The sequence below is a fragment of the Diceros bicornis genome, chromosome 4 (genome assembly GCF_020826845.1).
Source record: "Diceros bicornis minor isolate mBicDic1 chromosome 4, mDicBic1.mat.cur, whole genome shotgun sequence".
NCBI classification, from domain to species: domain Eukaryota; kingdom Metazoa; phylum Chordata; class Mammalia; order Perissodactyla; family Rhinocerotidae; genus Diceros; species Diceros bicornis.
The window spans coordinates 40,934,518-40,956,430 of NC_080743.1; the positions used below are offsets into that span (position 1 = coordinate 40,934,518).

Genomic DNA, 21,913 nt, shown 5'->3' on the forward strand with positions numbered 1-21,913 from the left:
TTTGCAAACACTTACATTGTTCAAGAAGAGAGAAATAGAAATTTCATTAATTTGGTTTGAGTTATAAACGTAGGATAATTTTATTCCTATATCCTTTGTAAAACCCGGGTTCTGTTGTGCTGTGTTTTGTTTTCGTAACAGGGAGGCCACTAGGTGCAGGTTACGCTATTCATTCAGCCTCAAAATAAAATACGTACTTTCTGAAGATCCCATTCTCTGCATGCGTTGCTGTTAGAGAGTCTTTGAAAATACCCTTGCCGTATACATAGATGTCATCCTAAAAAAAGGAAAGGGAAGGCGAGGGCAGGAGCAAGGCAGGAGTAGAAAATGAGAAGTCGTCAGAAGAAAAAACTGTATTTTCAATCTGAGGTTATTTCTATTCCGTCAAGTCTTTTGAAGTTATTCGAGGTAAAGATTAATGATTTCTTACAGGTCCGGGTAGGCCCTAGCATCCCCACTAGTTTCTCCTGACAAAATCCATTATGCGGTGACCCTAACAGGAAGCCAGCAGGGGAGAGTTTGTTAAAACACCTTGGAATGGAGCGCTTTAATCTAGAATCTGGCACAAAGGAGCTGTTCCAACAGACAGTCTGGGAATATCGAAGAAAAGTGTCCATAGCAGCATTTTTCAAACACAGCCAACCAGGCACTCTCAGAGCAAATTATTTGTTTGTGGATTTACCAGTGGGACATTTTAAATCACAAATCAGTATCCCTTCTCCCCGACTAGCCAGATGTACACTGAGGGAGTGCAAATGAATTGATGAGTTAAACTACAATTGTCGCTCATCTTTTCTGACGTCGCTCTTTGTTCTTTTCTGTTTCTTTAGAACACTGAGAGTAGGAAACAATTTGCTTTGCCAGGAGAGAAAACCCTCAAAAAACAGTTCTCAGCACAATGAGTGTTCAGGCTGAGACGCATCTCAAGTTACAGATGGCTAGTCCCCGTTCTCACCGTGACACTCATCTCATGCCCCAGTGCCATGCAACTAAGCCATGCCCCTGCACAGTGCCACACCGACAGTTCACCATGAGCGCCATCTCTGGTCATTAGCAGGCTTTTTTACCATGCCATTGCTCTAGGCTCTTTTACTCAGAAAGAGGTGAGCTGATAATATTTTATCAGGCAGGGCAGATTTTACTATTTGGAATAACTTTGGCAATTAAATCTCACAAAGAAATTCAATAGTTCCTATTTGGGATACGAAATTATTTCCTCTATGGCCCATGGTTTAATATTGACTTCTTACGAATATTTATATTCCTAGCATCTTAGCTGCACTGCTGGGGAAAAAGGCAATTCTGTTGAAATAATAGCTGTAATTATTTGATAGCTTCTTTTTTGACAGCAGTACATCCTTCAGCTTTCACTTTTATACCAAACTAGAAATTAGGGGTAACTTGGCTCTGGAAACCGATGCTGGAAACTGTCCATCCATCAGAAGGAATGATCCTTTCTCTGAGGGGAATTTTCTGCTGGATTGTCAAGCGCATAATATTCCCCCAGAGCGAGGCTGCATAAAACAATACTGCTGTGACACATCCGTGATATGTAACTCTACAGGGTCTGGCAGCCCAATACACTGGGGTGCTAATTGTGTTCTATAGTTATCATCACGTCTGAACGCCCAGAAGGTCAGAAGAGTTTATCTAATCCTGGGGTAGAAGAGCAATTAAAATCCATTATAGCCAGAGAGCTTCCACAAAATCCATTATACCTGCCCTATTTTTAGGCCCATAAAGGAAGGATGCTGGGTGAAACAAGCCATTGAAGCCTTCAATTTATTCAATAAACGTGTTTTAAGCATGAATTCCATGCCAGGCACTGTTCTGGGTACTGAGGATACAGTTTTAAGAAGACAAACGGTAGACCCTGCTCTCAAGAGCTCACATGCTGATGGGAGGCAGGGGGGAAACAAATAAAGGAATCAACCAGTGAGCGGAGGCCCCTTTAGACCCGTAGTCAGTGAAGGCCTTCCCAAGAACGTTAACACTTTAGCCGAGACCCAAGTGTCAAAGAAAAGCCCACCGTGGAAAGTTCTGGAAGAAGAGTATTCCAGGCAGAGAAAACACCTTCTGCAAAAGCCAGAAAGCAGGAAGGAGCTCGGCCAGTTGATAAAATGGAAAGAAGCAAGTGTGGCTGGACCATGGTGAGTGAGGTGAGGTGGCAGAGGGAGACAGATAGGCACCAAATCACCAGTCCCTGAAGGCCAGGACAAGAGGTGTGGATTTTACTTTAAGTGCAGTGAACATTAAGCAAGAGAGAGGCATGATATGAGGGTTTAAATTTTAAAATAGTAATTCTGGCTGCTGTGTGGACAGTGGATTGCAGAGAGGACAAGCAGGGGAGAGCAAGATTGGAACTAGCAAGACTACCGTAGTCCAGGGAAGAGGTGTTAGTGGCTTGGACGAGGTTGGGAGCAAAGCAGGTAATGAAAATGGATGGATTCAGGACTTAATGTAGTCCTTGCCTGCCCTTGCTGAGAAACTCAGTATTAAATCTAAATTTTGAGGTGGTCTGCAACAGAGATGTGCTTTCTCTGTTTTCTATTGCCCTCACTACATGGATGCCTTGTAATTGATTAGTACTTGTTTCAGTTTGGTAGAGAAGGAAACAGAGGGACAGAAGTAGTAGCAGTCACAGCGTTCCAGCATATGGATGTAGAGCATAGCAATCAGACAGAATAACAAAGTGATCAAGCCCACAGAACCGGGTGGGATCCCAGGCTCTACCACCCTGTGTGACCTTAGACAGGCTACTTGCCTTCCCTGAGTCTTGGTTTTTAAATCTGTAAAACTGTTAGGATGAGAGTACCTACCTTATAAGATTGTTAAGATGATAAATAAGTTAATGCATGAAAAGCACTTAGAATAATGCCTGGCACAGACTAAGTGCTCAATAAATAAATGTTAGCTTTTGTTCTTTTTATTCTGGTTTGACTAAAATGCTTCCCCACCGCCCCAAAAAAGAGTGATTCATTTAATGACATATTAACATGCACTTTTCCTTTTAGTTACCAAAAAGGAAAAGGGACCGTGTAGAGAACTCTTTTTTTCTTTTTGAATCTCCTATAAAGAGAAGAACTAACATTTAAGAAGCTTTTGTTACTTGCCAGATGTTTCCTAGACAATTGTATCTCATTTAGACTTCTCTGTAAGTAATATAGTTACCATTTATTGGTAAGCTTTTTATATCCAGTATCCACTTTCATCTTCAAGGTACCCTATTAGGAGAACATGTTGTGCCTGTTTTACAGATGTGGAAGTTGAGGTTCAGGGAGGTTACTTGCCCTGCCAAGGTCCTGCAGCTAGTGAGTTGGGAGTGAAGATTTGACCCAGATCTGTATGACTTCACAGCCTTTGCTCTTTTTAAAGAATGCTTTAGAGACAAACCATACCAGACCACTTGCAGTTGTCTCAGATCCATCATCAAACAGACCAGGAAATTAGGTTTCTCTCCTCCCTTCCCCCATGCCAGCTCAGATCTTGATTTGCTCTTTGACTGATTTCTAATCAAGAATGTTCTGAGCTTGACTCCTAGCCTGGTTAGCATGTCTTGATCATGCATTTTGATGTCATTAGGCAAGTACCCATCATTAACATGAATTTATTATGTGCTTCTTAGGAAAATTAACTGATGAAGGTTGGAAATCACAGAAAATTGTTTACTTTTTCATGTGGTCTTTCAGTCTTTTCCCATTATTCTCACATTATTGCTCTTGGCAATTTAGTTAAGGATCTATTGATGTTAGCATTGTAAACTAAATATATATCATGTAGTTTATAACTTGGTCATACAAATTCATTTATTTTGAAATTTTGGCATGATTCCTCTTTACTGACTGAATTTTTGTCATAAACTTTCATCTTATTATGTGATGCTAGAAAAAATGACATGAACTTTCAGTTCATGGTACCTTTGTTTCTTTGTTTTTTACACTTTTTCCCACAAAATAAAATTGATAAATAAAATTGATGAATTTAAAATAGCAAATGAATAATCCATAATACTAATTAAAACATTTTTAGGTGTTTAAAAGAGTTCTCATCAGAGAATTATCAAGAATCAAAATGTACTTGTGTTTTATAAGATGTTTTTCAAACAGTTTGCTACCTGTTCCATACAAGGGCTCTGATTATGTCCTTAGGGGTCGCTTCCATGTGTGTATTAAGTTATAGTCCTTATTCTTTCTTCACATCATCAGTAACCCTAAAAATTGCCAAATACCCTCAATATAGGGAAAATGCACGGTATTCATTTTTAGATACATTTCCATTTCAATGAATTTGAGAGATCTGGGGTTATTTTGAAGTTATATACTTTCTTCCTAGAATATAAAAAATAGAGGCTTCTAATCATTATTTTGCAAATATGAAAGCAATTAGTGGCAACAGGGTAAAGGCTTCAATATTTAACTTTGAAGTAAGAGCCTTACTCTCAACTTAATATCCTTTGAGTTATGTGTTTCTTCCCCTCAACTTAGCATAAGCAGGGACATGAGCTTTAGACACACAAAAAACCTCTGTTGTCCATCTCCTGCCCTTGTGAATCTTTTCTTCCTTTGCAATCTGTGAATAAGCTGTCCTGCTTTGTCTTGTTAAAGCCAGGCCAGCCATAGGCTAGCCTTTAGACTAGAGCATTTAAACAGTGCAGGTAGATTTGACCAAGCATAAAGATTTATAACCAGCAACATCATTAGCACAAAGGAATTGCCTGAGTGAACTGGTTGGAGACCTACTTGAAACAGATCCTAATCGGCTGGAATGATATTCAAAAGATTTAACTAGTTTAGGGGCACCTGGGGTAAAAAGCAAGCCCCGCATAGAAATAAGTGACTTGGACACAGATCTAAGGTCTCACGCAGCTGTGACAGGTAGCAGGAACCCGGGAAAGCAGGGTGAGTGGGAGCAAAGATCTTCAGATTCACCAGGAGGCCTACCTGGAACAACTAGTACAAAACAGTTAGAACCTGGGAAGATACAACCAGATAAATGATCCATGTGGGATCACACAGCATACCAAGCAGCACAGCCAGTGCTGTGACCAGTGACAGCCAGTGACAAGGAACGTGTTTGTTTGAAACACAGGACGGGTCTGAGTGGGAATATATGGAGTGCAAAAGCCTGTTCACCCTTCTGAGCTTTTTAATGGGAAGGACATGAGATCCATTCATCCTTCTGATCCTTGGAGTGAAATAGCCTAGATAGGAGCTAAATCCAAGATACAGTTTTAGTTTAAAACTTAGCCAGTTTTGGGGCTGGCCCGGTGGCACAAGCAGTTAAGTGCGAGGGCTCCGCTTCAGCGGCCCGGGTTTCGCAGTTTCGGATCCCGGGCACGTACCGATGCACTGCTTGGTAAGCCATGCTGTGGCGGCGTCCCATCTAAAGTAGAGGAAGATGGGCACGGGTGTTAGCCCAGGGCCACTCTTCCTCAAGAGAAAAGGGGAGGATTGGCATCAGATGTTACCTCAGGGCTAGTCCTCCTGACAAAAAAAAGAAAACTTAGGAAGTTTTAAACTTTAAATGTGATCCATACCCCCAAACAAACAGAGCTGGAAACACCCCCAGGAGGACCAGCACTACATCTCTGGATAGGTTTCTGTGGGTATTTCTCTCCCCATCAACCCAACCGCGCATTTCCCCTCCTTCCCTGTCCTCTTGCCCCCTCTCCCTGTTGCTCTCCTTCTCTCACAACAAAAGAAACAGAAACAAAAGGTATTAAAAACTACTAAGTTAAGGGACTTTTCAGAAAGCACTACTTGGAGTTGGTAATGAAACTCAGATTAGTTTCAATTATATTCTCAGGAATGATTTAACTCTTACATGATCTTAGGAATGCAGAAATCACTTGAAAAAAACGTCATGAAGTATCTCCTGTTATCTGCCAGAAAATAGAATCGATGCTTAGAATACAAAGATAAAATAGATGTCTGAGAATAAAAAGATAAGAGATGTCTGCTACCCTTGAGACATAATGTTTACAGACTGCGCACTGTATGCAAAGCAGCGCGCTGCTCAGTGTGGTCATGAAAAGAGGTACAAGACAACGCCCTGCCCTCAAACTGCTTATGTTTTAGGTGAGAAGACAAGAAATGCACATGGAAAAAGAGTGTTTGTTGTAGGTTTGAGGCGTCAATCAAAACTTAGCATTTACTGGAGGACTTTGTGTCAGGCATTGTGGTAATTGCCCTATATGTATTAATTCATTTAATCTACGTAACAGTCCTATGAGGTGGATACCAGATGTTAATCCATTTTATGAATGAAACAAAGATGGGTTGAGTGATTTGCATGAGATGACTCAGCTAGTATTTGGTGGAACCAAGACTTAAATCCAGACTGCCCAAAGTATTCCTACATTTATGTCTCTGTCTAGATCTAGATAATCTGCCAAAAGTCTTCAAAGGCAGGACTGGGGTCTGAAGGCTGGAACAGTCAGAGGAATCTTCACAGTGGGGGTTGTCCATGAGCTGGACCTTCAAGGATGGGTGGAGAGTTTAGGGAAGGACACACCAGGAGCAGAGGCACCAACTCAGGCGCCAACGTGTGGCAGTCAAGGACATGAGGGCAGCATGGACCAATGGTGCTTTGGGGTCACAGAGGCCTAAATTTTAGCCCTGCCTCTGCTGCTCAGTCACTGGTGGGGCTTGGGTAAGATCCACAGGTTTCCCATAAAACGGAAATAGTAATAATAGTAATAGTAATAATAATACGTATCCTGAAAGGTTAGTGGAAATATTCAGCAAGATAACATGTAAAAGTGTCTAGCCTCTTAATTATAATTTAATTTAATTGTGTGTGTGTGTATGTGTGTGTGTGTAAGACAGTGAGTTGATTAGCCAGGAGTAGACAGTTTATGTGGGGGAGTAAAAGCAGACAGTGGGGAGATTCTGATCACAGTGTGCAGGATCTTGACTACAGAATTATCCAGTTAGCAGTGGGGAGCCATTGAGGGTTGTGAGTGAGAGCAGGAGTGAGAGCTACTGTGAAAACACTTTGTGAGAAAACTCAATCTGGCTGTAGCACTCCTGTGCAATTTGATTTATTGGGGGGGGGTGATAAACACAGTGGGAAGGTATTTTAGAAATAGAAAGGGAGCAAAGGATATGGAATATGTGAGTTTTTTCCATTAAATTCATTTATTCATTCACTCAAAAATACTCAGATATTCATTGAATACGATCTGGTACCAGGCACTGTTCTAGGCTTTCACATACAGCAAAGAGCAAAAGAGTCGAAATCCTTATCTTCACGGAGCCTATATTCTGGAATAACTCCTTATTAATATAAAAGTATGTATATTCAAAAATAAGAATAAGAGATGTCAAAGAAAGTGAAATGTGTTAGAACAAGATATTTTCAAAGCATGACGTGTGATTTCTCTTTAACCAGCCCACCCAAATCTTATTCATCCCTGCTTAATCTAACCTCGATACGCCTTAGTCTGCTTCAAAGAGAAGTGCTAACATCTTTTCATTGGGTTTTAAATAGTGTTCCAGCCTCCCAATTGTATCCAAACCAATTCATTTTTTTTTTCTTTCTGGATCTGAAAGTCCTGGAAGGCACAGCTTCCATGCATTGCTTGCCAGCCTCTTGATTTCGGTCTAACCAGCTCACCTCTCTCCTGAGACACAACAGCCTTGCTCTTCTTAGGAGAAGCCTTAAAATGCCATTCTCTATACCTACAGTGACTTCATTTCCCTCTTTTCAGGTCATCTGCTATGTGGATTTGTTCTCGTTCCTACACCTTTTTTTTAACCAATTAAGAAAACGTTTCTTTGGATGTTAAGAAAGGACACTGAGTACCTCTTCTTTTTGCCTCATGTTTTAAGTTTAGTTTTAGTAAAAGTTATGTTGCAGGGGCTGGCCCGGTGGCATAGTGGTTAAGTTCATGCACTCTGCTTTGGCAGACCAGGATTTGCGGGTTCAGATCCCGGGCACAGACCTACACACCACTCATCAAGCCATGCTGTGGAGGTGTCCCGCATACAAAATAGAGGAAGACTGGCACAGATGTTAGCTCAGTGACAGTCTTCCTCAAGCAAAAAGAGGAAGATTGGCAACAGATGTTAGCTCAGGGCCAATCTTCCTCACCAAAAAAAAAAGAAAGTTATGTTACAAATAATTACTTAACGTTACCCATGAGCTAGTCTAGCAACCCTGTCTTTACTCAAATGTTTTCTTCAATAAGGGCTTTTGTCTGTTTTTCTCTTCATTAAAGAAAAATGAACAAATAGATCTTCTTTTCAGTAAAGTAAACAGTTGTTTTTCCATGTAAGGAACTATAGGAGTGAAAGATGATTTTTTTTTCAAATTGACAAGTATTTGTTAAGCACCAAAGAAGCTAGAAATTATTAATGATGAAAGTGAACTAGAAGACACAAGAGCATATACTATGTGAAGTTACATTATCTAATGAGATGAAAATACATGAGCCTATAAAAAGAAACAGCATTTATGTGGATTTTCCAGTCTGTCTCTTCATCATAGGACTTTGAGCAGTGCCTGGCACCTACAAAGTACTTAATAATAATCATTGAATTGAAAAATCTCTCATTCTCATAACAGCCCTGTGAGATGACCTCTGTTACAGGTGAAGAAATAGAGGCTCAGAAATCTGGATTGGAGAGCTCTGAGTGGTGATGTCAGTATTTGAACCCAGACTTTTGGACAATACCACTGTAAACAATTAAATACTAAATTTTGCAGTTCAAATTTTGAGTGTCTCAGGAATTTATCAACGGGGAAGGACAATATGAGTTGCAATGGTCAACAGTGACTTCGTCGAAAAGATATGCTTATGACTTGTCTATATTGTAACCTCTTTGTCCTTTCCTAACCTCCTAAGGTATTTTATGTTTTAGATCACTTAAATGGTTGGTCCCCAGTGCTGTAGCAAATACATTTTTGAAAATTAGCAGTCATTTTTACTTGGAGCTCGGCATCCCTAAATGACTCATGTCATCATTTTGCACATTCTCTTGATTCCATAATGTTGTTTTCCTCACCTTGAATTTATTGACACCAATTCATTTTGCCTTGACATTGGCATTAACAGGGAAATGGTTTTGTTTCATCCTGACATTATAAAATCACCTCCCAAGACTTGGTTTGACATTGTCAGGAGGTGGTTATGGTGACAGCAAGGCCACAGTAGACGAGAGTGAATTACAGTGATTCCCAGGAAAAAAAAATCATTAAGAAAAGTTACTGCTGTGTGATTTCAGTAGCTATTTTTCATACTTAAATATCCCTGCTGTTTAAAAATCCTAAGAGGGCTTAGACCATATTTAGAACACTCCTGCCAAGTATATATAGGAAAAATTAAGTCTCTAAGGAGGCATTTAGCCATAGCTCGACAAACAGGAAACTCAAATTATATTTTAGCTTTACAAAGTGCTCAAAGGCATTGAAATTCTGTCTCAGGAAAAAAAGAAAAAACACGCTTGTGAATTAATGACACAATTATCTCCTTTCAGCCACAGATACTTGGATTTCTTAATGCCGAATATCAAAGGCCTGTAGTATTGCTCTACCTCCCACTGAGAATGTGGAATGTTTTACAGATTTGTCTTCAGCACTGAACGGGACTGTATGGATTGTCTTTCACAATTCCCACATCATTTCTAAGAACACCAAATCCTTTTACTTGCATTTTTCTATGTGCCCATGATGGTCTCTCACCTCCATCCCAGTCCCACGTAGAACAGTTCCATCTGGATTTTCCTTTAGCCTATGTTCCAAATTTAACTACTTAATTTCACCTTCCAATTAAAAAAAAAATGGTATTAAGTTTCTCCAGGGCCATATTTTTCCACCTTCATATTACCTGCAATGCCAAGATTATAGTACGAGGTAGTACATTTTGCCTAATGAAAAATGAAGGGAATGCTTCTGATCTCCTTGCTCGCCTGGCCACCCTTGCTTCTTCCCCTTCTGCCGACATATATTGTATCACTGAAGGAAGAAACCCAAAACCAGTCACCATTCTCTTCCTGCTCATGTTCTCCACTATGAGATCACGCATGGAAGTCCCGACAAGTCAGGGTATACAAGCTGAGCTGGATGTCGAAGCTGCCCAGGCACTTCTCCATGTGTCCCTAGACAGCCTCCTCTCCCGTTCCCTGCCAAATATTTCACCCCTCCCTTCAAGACCCCGCCTTACCTCTGCCTCCTCATGCTCAGCAGATAGCCTCACCTCCTACCCTGCAGGCACTAAAATGAGGCCATCCTTCCACTTCCCGCTCTCCAACCTATGAGCTTTATATCCATCTGCATTGATATCTATCTATTAATAATAGATCTATATCTACCATTCAGAAAGAGGCAGAGAACAAAAGACAAATTTTATTTACTTATTTAATAAATGTTTATTGGGCGTCTATTTGGTGCCAGGGACAGGGCTGTATACTCACAATGAACAGGTCATAGATGTGGTGCAAACATGTACACGTGTAGCAGGTTATGAGTCTCCTACCAACTCAAGTAGCATGAAATATGTTTTCTTTAAGTTAAATCTGACTGTGAGCTCCTATACTGGAAAGGTGGTGGGAAATTCAGTCACAGTCGTCACCGTGGCTTGATCTTCAAATGTAGAAATGCCCACTCATTTTGCATCAGTCTGCACTAGTTAACAATGAGATGGCCTTCGGGCTGCATGTCCCTTTAGCTCAGGACTGGTTGCTGAGTTGCAGCCTCACCTGAGGCTATGCTGTCTTTGGCAAGACGAGGAATCCCAGTGTCTAGGGCCTTCTTGTGATTATGGAATTGTGTAGGAACTCTTATGCCTTTTCTGAGATAATTTTTGTAGACATTTAAGATAATTGGTAGTATGACTAGAAATATATATTAATAACACATATACTGAAATATGGCAAAATTTGGTCACATGTTTATTTCTTAGATGAATTACCTTTATCATTTCAGTAAAAGATACTTTTATTTTCTCAAGTAACAACAGTTCCTTTTGTTAACATTTTTAATATCTTCAAAGGACTATATATTTATTCTAAGCAATTTGGAAAGAGTGAAAAGCATAAAGATGAAAATTAGAATTACTAAAATCACCCACACTCCTACCAGTCAGAGATAAACACTAGTCACATTTTGGTACAATTTGTTCCATTACTTTTTCCAAGGTTTATATTACATAAGGTATTATGTGGAGGTGTATGTCGGTACTTATGGGCATCATAGTGGATAAACATCTGTACTACTTTTCCCCCTGATATAAGGTCATGTATTTTGAAATGATGGCTTATACCCTGTTGTGTGTGATTGTGCTTCCCAGTGAACACCATCTCTTACCTTGGGCAAAAGAGTAGAGGTTGCGCCTTGTTATTAAACTAGATAAGTGCATTTTCTGATACCAGATGAGAAACTGTGATTTCTCAGCACTGTTTTTTTGAGCACCTTGCCTGTGTCTGTGTCTGAAGGTGTTGACCTAAATAGAATTTCAATACATCATTAATGATCACTTTGGGAAAGGTGCCCAGCCTTCAGCTCGTGGGATTCTCAGTGAATTAATTCTTTTTCAAGATCAGCAAAGGCTTTTTTCAGGTTGCAACAGCTGAAAACTTTGGGAGTGTCTGGACAGTGCCTCTTGTTCCTGCCCTGGAGTCACCTGTGATCTCTTTCACACCAGCTGGGTTACCGCTTACTCCCAACATAGGCTCCTTCAAATGAACGTGGTTCTTTTATGATGTTTTGAGTAGTGTTTCCTTTGATTGGACAAGAGCAAGTGTCACTCCCATAATCGGTGTTTTGATATTAGATGAATAACAATAGAATGACTGCTCTCTAATATCAGAACCTGCTGCACTTGATTACCCAGACATGCCTGACCACCCAGCTGACAGCTTCCACATTGTTCCTTACAGCCCCTTCAGCTCTGCTCCTTGACCTCATGACACTGACACAAAGTAGGCTGCATGCTGTCACACAGGGATCATGCCACCAGCACCACTGTCCCCAGATGGATATAGACACAGACAGGAGTTGAGAGCAGGAAAGCAAGGATATTTCTACTTGATGGCTCCCAGGTTTCAGCCTATAGACTGTTTGCATCTCTACCTGCCCCCTGCCTCACCACTGCAGAGGGTAAATGTGGGCTATGGGCCAGTGTCCTCCCTGCTACTCTGAAAATACACCTTATGTACTCTGACTGGTGAAAGAGAATGCACGTTGAATGACAGTATAGAAGTTACCGTTGAGAAAACGGGCACTGCCAGTCCAAGCTGACCTTGCAAGGCTTTGTGAAGTACACAGCAGTTGAATTCAAATATTCAGGAACTGCATGTTTGACCCCACACTGTCTCAAGATTCATACCCAGAGGACATATACAGATGCTGTCTCTGAGAGAGGACATTTGTTTCCTTTGTCACTTCAAATACCTTGAATTGGGTAGGTACTGATGAATGCATCATCATGGCCGAGGTAAGAATAAACCCCTCACTCTTCCACCCCGGCCTTCTAGCATCAGGGGGGAAGGGGAAGGTATTGAACATTAACAAAATATACTTGGGTTGTGTTTCATATTTTTTAAAGCATTTCCACGTAATTCATCTTGACATTCCCAATCACTGTGAGGTGGCTGAGTAGGACAAGTGTTGTTATCCTTGCTTTGGCAGTGAGGAAGGAGAGGTTAAACAATTTCCCCAAGTTCACTCAGCCCATTAACCACAGAGACCAGACTTGACTCCCAAGTTCTTCAACTAATTCTCTTTGTACTACCTCATGCTTTTAGTACAAGTGAGGAGAAAAAGTATCCCTGTTTCATGGGACACCAGAGAAGACTGGTAGGCAAAACTGATCAAGCAAAAACAGCCCCTGAGTCATCACCAGTGCTCGTAATATTGGAGAAGTCCAATGGTCGTCATGTGTTTGATCAAAAAGAGGACAATTCCTCACCTTTTGCCTTTTAAGATGATAGGCTTTCCACGAAAAATATTCAGGCATAAAGCTCAAGAGAACTTTAAAAATACCTACTTCAAACTCTGTCTCTAATTTTATAGCTGTCACTAGAATCTGAGCTCCACAGAAGCAGTAGCATTGTCCATTTGGCTCACACTCTGTGCCCATCATCTAGAACAGTGCCTGGTTGGATGATGGGTGGATGAATGGATGGATGTCGCTAAATGGTTTCATGATACATCGGAGGCCTTACAGCAAAGTGATGGCTAGTCAGAACTAGAACTCAGGTTTCATGACTCTTAATGTTTTTTCCACTGCACCATATCACCAATCATGACCAGACATAAGTGAGAAAAGACGGGAAAAATGCAGTTAGTGTACCTAGAATTCCCAAAAAAGGCCATTAGACAACAGTCTATAAAGTTTCTTTCAGACCCCAGGGGCTAACCTGCAGGCTCAGCTCTACGTCTCACATCTCACAACCTAGTAAAACGCCACCAAGGCTGAATACATGGGTTATAATCACAGCTCTTCATCTCCCTGCCACAAACTCTCAAATGCCTAAATCAGAATGGAATGTTGCACACATGCCTTTGTTATTAGCCTGTTCGGTGGAGGTTATTTACTCTTTGACGTTTCTTTGAAAAGGACGGGAACAGTTTGGAACATCTTTCCCTCAGCAACTCTGGGCTTGTTTCAGGTGGTGAAGGTAGAGGTCACTTTATTAATATAACCATCAAGGAAGGCTGTCATGGTAACACATTGCATTGATTCCTTGAAGTGCAAGAGACAAAGCCAAAAAGAGAAACTTTCAAGTCTATAAATACAGACCCAGTATTGCTCAAGCATAGCAGGTCACTGACAGGGTGAACCTCAATGTATAGCTTTGAACAAGACCCAAACAGAGAAAAGAAAACTTCCCTTTGGTAATGTAATAGATCATCATGATCATAATGGGAATAAGTGACCCTTCAGGTCTCAAAAGAAGAGAAGAATAGAACAAGTAGCAACACTAGGTCCTGGCTCGTGCCCTCTTTGAGCATATAGGATCCCTCTATAGGTCTGCTTTTCCATACCTTCCAGAGAGGACTAATAGAAGGAAAAGGAATCAAAGTCTCATAATTCACATTTTGACAATAGATTGCAGTTTTGGAACAGAAAATGTATATAACAATCAAGAAACCTACAAAAAACAAGTTAAAGAATTAAATAATTTAGCTACATCCCTGTTACTCTCATTATCCAAGCCAGAGGAAAAATAAAAAGAAGTGAAAGAGGATGGAAGAAATTCTTTCACTGTGAAAATTCTGAGTGTTTTTATAAACTGGTAGCAATTGTGGGAGCTTCTTTATCTATTATTGTGGCTTGCTCACTGAAGCTGTGATCGGAACTGTTATAACACCTTGCTGACTTCAGCTTTTTAACCAGGATTCCACACTTCATCTTTTAGCCACATAACTGTTTGGGTCTAACTTTAATATACAATTTTATCTATCAAGAGCCACAGATTATCTTGGTCACTCCATTTGAAAGCATTCCTAATAGTGACACATCAGGGGGTTACAGGTTATATAGTGTGCTATTGGACACACTATAAATGAATTATTTTTATCAATAGCAAAATGATCTTTTAGAATATAGCCAAGCTATTATCAAAGTAGTTATTATCAAAGCTATTATCAAAGTATTAGCTTTTCCTGTATCTAAGGATCATATTTTATCATAATAAAAAGAATTATGTCTAGCAAATAACAATTTGCATCCAATACTGAATCAACTGTTGTACAAGGGATTTTTAAAAATCCTTCCCTGTTTACTGAGCTAGCACACTCTTAGATTGTCAATAGTAATGAAGAAAGAATCGGGATATGCTTAACGTGAATAGTTCTCAAAATAAAGTCAGAGTTTTCAGTTTGAGGCAAATCCACACAGAAGGGCACCAGGTAAAGAGAGTGATAACTTCAAGGTACATGTTGAGTAGAAATCCCCAGTTGGATTTTTAATCTGCAATGACATGCAAGATGAAATGTACATAATTCCAGGATTATAAATGGGTGTTTATCCTCATGCCAGTTCTGTCAACTGGTGGTGAATGCCTGAAACCTTATGTTGAGAGGAATTCTGAAGTTCTGTGCGAGAGAATGCCATGATTAAATAGCTATGTCTTCTACATAGAGGAAGAGGAAATGAGAGCATATACAACATATTTGCCATTCCCAACCTAGACTTTTGATATTTTTGGTTATATTTTATGTATTTTGGTTGCATTTTATGAGCTGATTTGCATTTAGAGCTATGCCAGAATGTGGTAGAACTCTATAAGATGTGATATTTAATGCTATCAATAAAGACCTCTGCCTAGTCACAGTGGGGTATAAATGCAGAGCAGCTGGCCAATATGACTGCAAATCTATTGAGAATCTACAGAAGAGTTATTTATATTGTCTTGAGGAGCATAGAATGTGCACTGTGCCACACCATTTACAGCATTTCTCCCGACTGTTCTTTTCTATGTGAAGAGCAGGAATCTGTAAATTGGGAGACCTGGATTCTAGTTCTAGTTCTACCCTAAATTGCTTTCAGTTTACTCATCTAGAGCTTATCTAGATAGTTTCTAAAGTTTCCAAAGCTCTGATCTTACTGTTTCTATCAGAGCAAGGTAGAACAAATTACGTGACAAGGGTGATTTTGATTCCTCTCTTATCCTTTAATTGTGAGCAGTACTGAAGAGTCTGCTTTAGATCTCAATCTTCTGTATTTACTCCCCCAAAAAGATAATCCACTTTTATATTTCAACTTCAGGTACTTACAGTCACCTCCAACTCCCATGGCTCTGCACCAGAAAACTCACCGTTTCTCTCTGATCTAGAATCGCCAAGGCGTCTTCATTCTCCTTTCACCAATATACATAAGGACAACTGCTCATCTTCATTTCTATGGCTGACACCCTGATCCAGGCCTTCATCATTTTACCACCAACACTAATTGAAGAATAATTCTTTGTTGTGGGGGCTGTCCTGTGCACTGCAGGATATTTAGCATCTCTGGCCTCTACCCACTAGAAGCCATTAGCATGCCCTTCCCTGAGGTGTGACAATCAAACGTCTCCAAACATTGTCAAATGTCCCCTGGGAGATAAAATCACTACTTTTGACTGACAACCAAAGACCTCTATTAAATGTTAATTCCTCAAATTTCTCCAATCCTTTTTCTAATTATTGCAAAATCCCTTCCGTCAGATTCAATCAGGAAGATGCAATACTTATTTTGCTTATTTCCTTTACCCAACTCAAAGTCCCCTTCCTCTCATAGTCTTCCAGTCTGTCTATTTATTCCTAGATACAGTCAAATACAGCAGAAAGACTTCTATGATTACTTTTATACCTGAACATTATCACTGCATTTTGTTGACATTTTTTCTTCTCAGCATCATTCATGGTCTTTCTTGCTCTTCCTATGGCTTAAATGCTGATGTTCTTCAGTGTTCTGTATGCAGTCTTCATTTCTACTTAATCTATATTCTACCAGAATAAGGTCTTCTATGCATTTCACTTCACACTTTGTAATGACCACCATCACCTCTTCTCCAAATCTATATCTCCAGGATGTCCGATCTCCTGAACCCTTAACTAGTGTCTCCAACTAATAACAAGACCTGCAGAAGAGCCTATAGACCTCTCAAAGTCAACAGGTCCAAAAAAAAGTTCACTTTCTTCCCTGACCAAACTCTTCCCCCAATCTTCTTTTCTTAATAAATTACATTATGATGCATCCAAATACGAAAAACAGGAAACTCAGAATCTCTCTTGCGCGTTTCAAGTAACCAGTCTCCAAATGTGTCGCTGCTTCTCTCTCCCCACTGCTCTAACTCATATCAAGCCCATTCTATTGAAGTATCTGGTCTCCTTACCTCCAATCTGTCCTTTCTCTGGTCTAGTCTCACCTTTTTCTTTCTCCCCTTTAAAACATCACCTTGCTCATATGTCTTTGACAGCTTCCCATTGCCTGTTATCTAGACTCTGTAGTGTGTTACGTAAAACCTTCACAACCAGGCCACAACATACCTTTCTAGTCTCCATTTTTCCCTACGCACATCCAACATTCTAGCTACACCAGTCCGCTCATCATTCACTAACATGTTCCATGCGTTTCTCACTCAGGCTCTAGTCAGAAACCTGAAACCATACTAGTTATTTTACAAAAAGAATTTAAGGAAATGGTTAAACAGGTGTTTTAGAATTTAAAGATGAAAAGAGGACACTGAAGTAACTCAGAGATAGTAACTGTGTAAGCAGGGAGCAGCTATCACTCTTGGGCTGAGAGATTACAAAAAGAGGATGGGGTTATTAGAAACTAAAAGTTTGGAGGAGAGATCCCACAGACGTGGGACCTGCACCTCTGAGGAGGGGTAACGCCTGGCTGCTGCTAGAGGTTGGAGCAACCTCTAGGGAAGGAATGCTGCCAGGTTGGTGCAGGAACTTCTAAGGATGAGATGAAACTAGTTCTGAATAAAGCTGAGCACTGGGACCACGTGCTGCTATTGGGATGAAAGGTCATTGCTGGGGCAGTACTGTTAAGAAGAGACATCAAACAGGTAAAAGGAAATCTCTTCTTCCTTCCTCCTACCTTCTCTGCTCCCTCTAGTGCTCCTTGTTGGTAGAAGCCAGGAGACAACTTGCAGGGTTCCAGCCTCACCATCAGAAGGGTGGATTTAGAGTTGAGAGACAATTGCTTAATAACCAGCACAATGCACTTTCACGTCTCGCTGCCTTAACCCAGACAGTTTCGCCATCTATAATGCTCTTTCTACCAATATCTGCATGATGCACACAACCAGACTTGAACTCCATAAGAGCAGAGATCATGCTTTATATGTCTTTTATTTCTTCCTGGTCTTTAATACAAAGTTTCATATGCTGAAGAAGAGCTCAATGATATTTGTTAACCACCTACTTTATTCATTAAGCACCACAAATTTGATTCAAAATGACATGAAGATAAATTTATGAATAGCAGGTAAGATCTGTAGTTAGGTTTAGATGAGCTTCTAGCACAATTCCAACAGAGAGTCCTGTGCATATGGTAAAGTTCTGTATTTATTGAACAGCACAATCAAGAGACCAAATGTAATATGTCTTATAATGAATTCTAAAGTGATGAAATACATTCTAGGTTTCATTGTTTTCTGTTTATCTCTTACAGAAAATATATTCCCCCAATCCATGAGATTATTAATCCTGGGGTCACATCTGTTCCTTGTATATTCATTAAGTATCTCCCAATCATCAACATCAAACTAGTAGATTATATAAATGTAGGAAGGATATTGAATTGTAACTTAATCACCAGCTTCTTGAAAAAAAACAAACTTCCGTTGAGCAACTGATTTACATTCAGGTCCAAGAAGAAAAATAGCTTTTTTTTTTTTTAAGGGGAGTGATATTTAATTAACTATTGATTTCTTCTCAATTATTCAAGGCAAGCAATTATCGATATTGATGGAACAGATATTTCCCTACCTCTAGTGTCCAAGTGAAAGGAAATATCCCATTCAGCAATCTGCTCCCTGGAACAAGAGATGCTGAGAATCTTTAAGTGGAAACAGTTATTTGGATCTGTTTATTCCATGTTGCCCCAATTAAACAGATATTTGCTGAAATGTAAGCAAAACAAAACCCTGAAAACGGATGTATGCTTTCCATATTAACAACAACCAAAATAAAGAGGGCTTTTGTCAGTTTTGATCATGAGTTTAACTACTTTACACTTGTAGACTTTGCCTCACAGCTACAGATCTTGACATTTTTAACATGACTCATAAAATACTATAATTTGGGTCTAATATTCATGATTTCTAAGCCACCCAATGAGAAGTAGCTTATACAATCATTAGAACATCTAGAACACTACCTTGTATATCAATATTTTGAGCCTGAAGGATTTAGTAGGCCTTAAAAATCACTTCTGACATTTACAGATAGCAAGTATGGGTACATTTGAAAATTATACCAATACATTCTGCAACTGTGTTAGAGGTTGTCAAGGAATTGTTGTGGAAGGTGGTAAAACAGGGCCTTGTTTAGGGCACTTTGTTATTAACTCTGTGAGCATCCACCACCATCTTTTCTCAGCTCATTTGCACACAAAGCATTAGCATGTTTGTGCGTAAGAAGCTTCTTTTGAAGGTGACATGACTACTGAACATGATTAATGGACAAGGCAACATTCTCTATTGAATTACTTGGGAGATGGGGGTTATTTTTTTTAAATACTTTGCACTTGATAGTAATATTAAGTGTGTGTGTGTGTGTGTGTGTGTGTGTGTTTAATTCATGTGATACCCCTGGGGAAATCTGACCATGACATTTAAAAAAAATGAAAAATGTTATAATTTATAAAAAGCTACTTTTTCTGCTCTGCCCCCATCCCCATTCCAGAGTGGCTCTATATATTAAATGCTTAAGCAGCATATGTTGCTGAGAAGTTTTCTTGGCTCTTTTACTCTTTGTTGTTGTTTTAATTTCCCTGGGTTCTATTTAACATTCTGCTAAATCAGTGAAACCTTGATTATCTAAAAGAAGAGGAGACGTGGAATTAATGAGAATAACCAGAATTTTGAAGAAATAAGAAATTATTAGAGACGAAAGTTACATGACAGGAACTGTGAATGAATTTTAGTATCTGGAATTGCTTGCTTGATTTATTCAAACTGATTCCATTAATTGATGGACATAGTGAAATTTTGGTAATCAGGGTTTCACCACTGCATTTATTATTATCCCCAGAAATCAAGGTAACCTTGGACTCTACTTCCCATATTTACAAGGCAATAAATATCCTAATAGGCTGTCAGGGGCAAATGTGACTGCTCTTCCTCACTCTCTTCCCATGAAACAGCTTTCTCTCTTCCCATCTGGCTGCTGCCTGCCTGGATCATGCTGCCTGCCCCCATCCCATCCTCTCCCTCCTCATGCTTCCCTGTTAGCCCCTGACTTCCTGCATGCAGTGCCTAAACTCCCCTGCAGGGAGAATGGCCCATCCCTTAGAGGTTCTTGGTCTTTTTAGCAATACTGCTTTGCATCTTAATTACCATTCATCTAGCTTCAAAGCTCGGCATTCTTCTATCAGGCTCTTGTCCTTCAAAAACCCTTGAGGTCACAACAGGTCCCAGTTCCATGAAGAGAAGACACTGCCATACCAGGAGTGTTACATTACTTTGTATTCCGTAGCCTGAAATGGACAACGATAATATCCAAGATTGCAGCAAAAATCTGTATGAAAAGGACTAATATGATAAAAACAAAGGCAGCAAACTACATTTGTTTGGAAATCGGAGTCACATGCTTAGGTTGTGGAGGGGAGGGGGGAGTGCAAGATCGATAGAGTTGTTTTTAAAGCTGAAAACATGATGTACCAGATGAACTTAAATTGATTCTGCTTCTCCTCCCCGCGCCCCCCCCCCCCACCCTCCCCCTCGTTCTGCAGCGAATGTCTGCGACAACGAGCTCCTGCACTGCCAGAACGGAGGGACGTGCCACAACAACGTGCGCTGCCTGTGCCCGGCCGCATACACGGGCATCCTGTGCGAGAAGCTGCGGTGCGAGGAGGCGGGCAGCTGCGGCTCCGACTCGGGCCAGGGGGCGCCCCCGCACGGCTCCCCGGCGCTGCTGCTGCTGACCGCTCTGCTGGGGACAGCCAGCCCCCTGGTGTTGTAGGTGTCGCGTCCAGCCACCAGACGGGCCTGCGCCGGGGGGAAGTCAACACAACCCAAGCATTTGCTACTAACATAGGAAACACACACTCAGACACCCCCACTCAAACACAGTACAATCTAAGAAGGCCTAACTGAACTAAGCCATATTTATCAGCCGTGGACAGCACATCCGAGTCAAGACTGTTAATTTCTGACTGCAGAGGAGTTGGCAGCTGTTGCTATCACCGCAGATCGCATTGCCAGCTGCAGAGCTTATTGCCGATTGGAAAGGCTGTGACAGTCCCCCAAACAGGAAAGGCAACAAACCAACCAACCAACCAACCTAAAAACATTTGCTACTCTCACGTGGTGCGCCCCAGCACCGCTCGGCCCAGTGTGCGGACCAACCAAACAGAAGCATTCTTTGCTGGCAGTGCATTGTGGGTGTAAGGAAATCTGTTACGAGCTGCCATATTGGCCTGCTTCGGTCCCTGAATCCCTTCCAACTTGTGCTTTAGTGAACGTTGCTCTGTAACCCTTGTTGGTTGAAAGATTTCTTTGTCTGATGTTAGTAATGCACATGTGTAACAGCCCCTCCAAAAGCTCAAGCCAGTCATACCCCGTATATCTTAGCAGCACTGAGTCACCCAGTGCGAGCACACACCCACTGTCCAAGAGTGGCTGTAGGAAAAGAGAAAGTGTATCTATCCTTTTGTATTCAAATGAAGTTATTTTTCTTGAAATACTGTAATATGTAGATTTTTTGTATTCTTGCCAATTTGTGTTACCAGACAATCTGTTAATGTATCTAATTTGATTCAGCAAAGACTGACATTTTATTTTGTCCTCTTTAGTTCTGTTTTGTTTCATTGTGCAGAGGTTTCTCTGTAAGGGCAACGAACGTGCTGGCATCAAAGAATATCAGTTTACATATATAACAAGTGTAATAAGATTCCACCAAAGGACATTCTAAGTGTTTCTTGTTGCTTTAACACTGGAAGATTTAAAGAATAAAAATTCCTGCATAAACGATTTCAGGAATTTGTATTGCGATTTCTTAAGATGAAAGGAGCAGCCACCAAGCCGTTCCGCACTCACTTTACTGATTTCTATGTGGACTGAATACATTCAGCTGACGAATTTAGTACCCAGGAAGATGGATTGATGTTCACTAGCTTGGACAACTTCTGCAAAATATGAGACTATTTCCACTTGGGAAAAATTATAACAGCAAAAAATAATAATAATAATCTAAATGATTGCCAAGATTATGCCAAAGCCTGTTGGCAGAGCACTAAGAGACTTTT

At 40.5% G+C, this 21,913-nt stretch overlaps 1 protein-coding gene across 3 annotated transcripts in view; it reads left to right on the plus strand.

The window, feature by feature from the left end:
* NTNG1 (netrin G1) overlaps positions 1 to 21,638 on the plus strand; it is a 315,325-nt gene extending 293,687 nt beyond the window's left edge. For all 3 annotated transcript variants that reach the window (XM_058538660.1, XM_058538658.1, XM_058538659.1), the window contains exon 6: positions 20,399 to 21,638. In XM_058538660.1, the coding sequence (XP_058394643.1) occupies positions 20,399 to 20,628 (230 nt within the window). In that variant the 3' untranslated portion in view covers positions 20,629 to 21,638. The remainder of the gene's footprint in view (positions 1 to 20,398) is intronic.
* Positions 21,639 to 21,913: the final 275 nt, after the last annotated feature.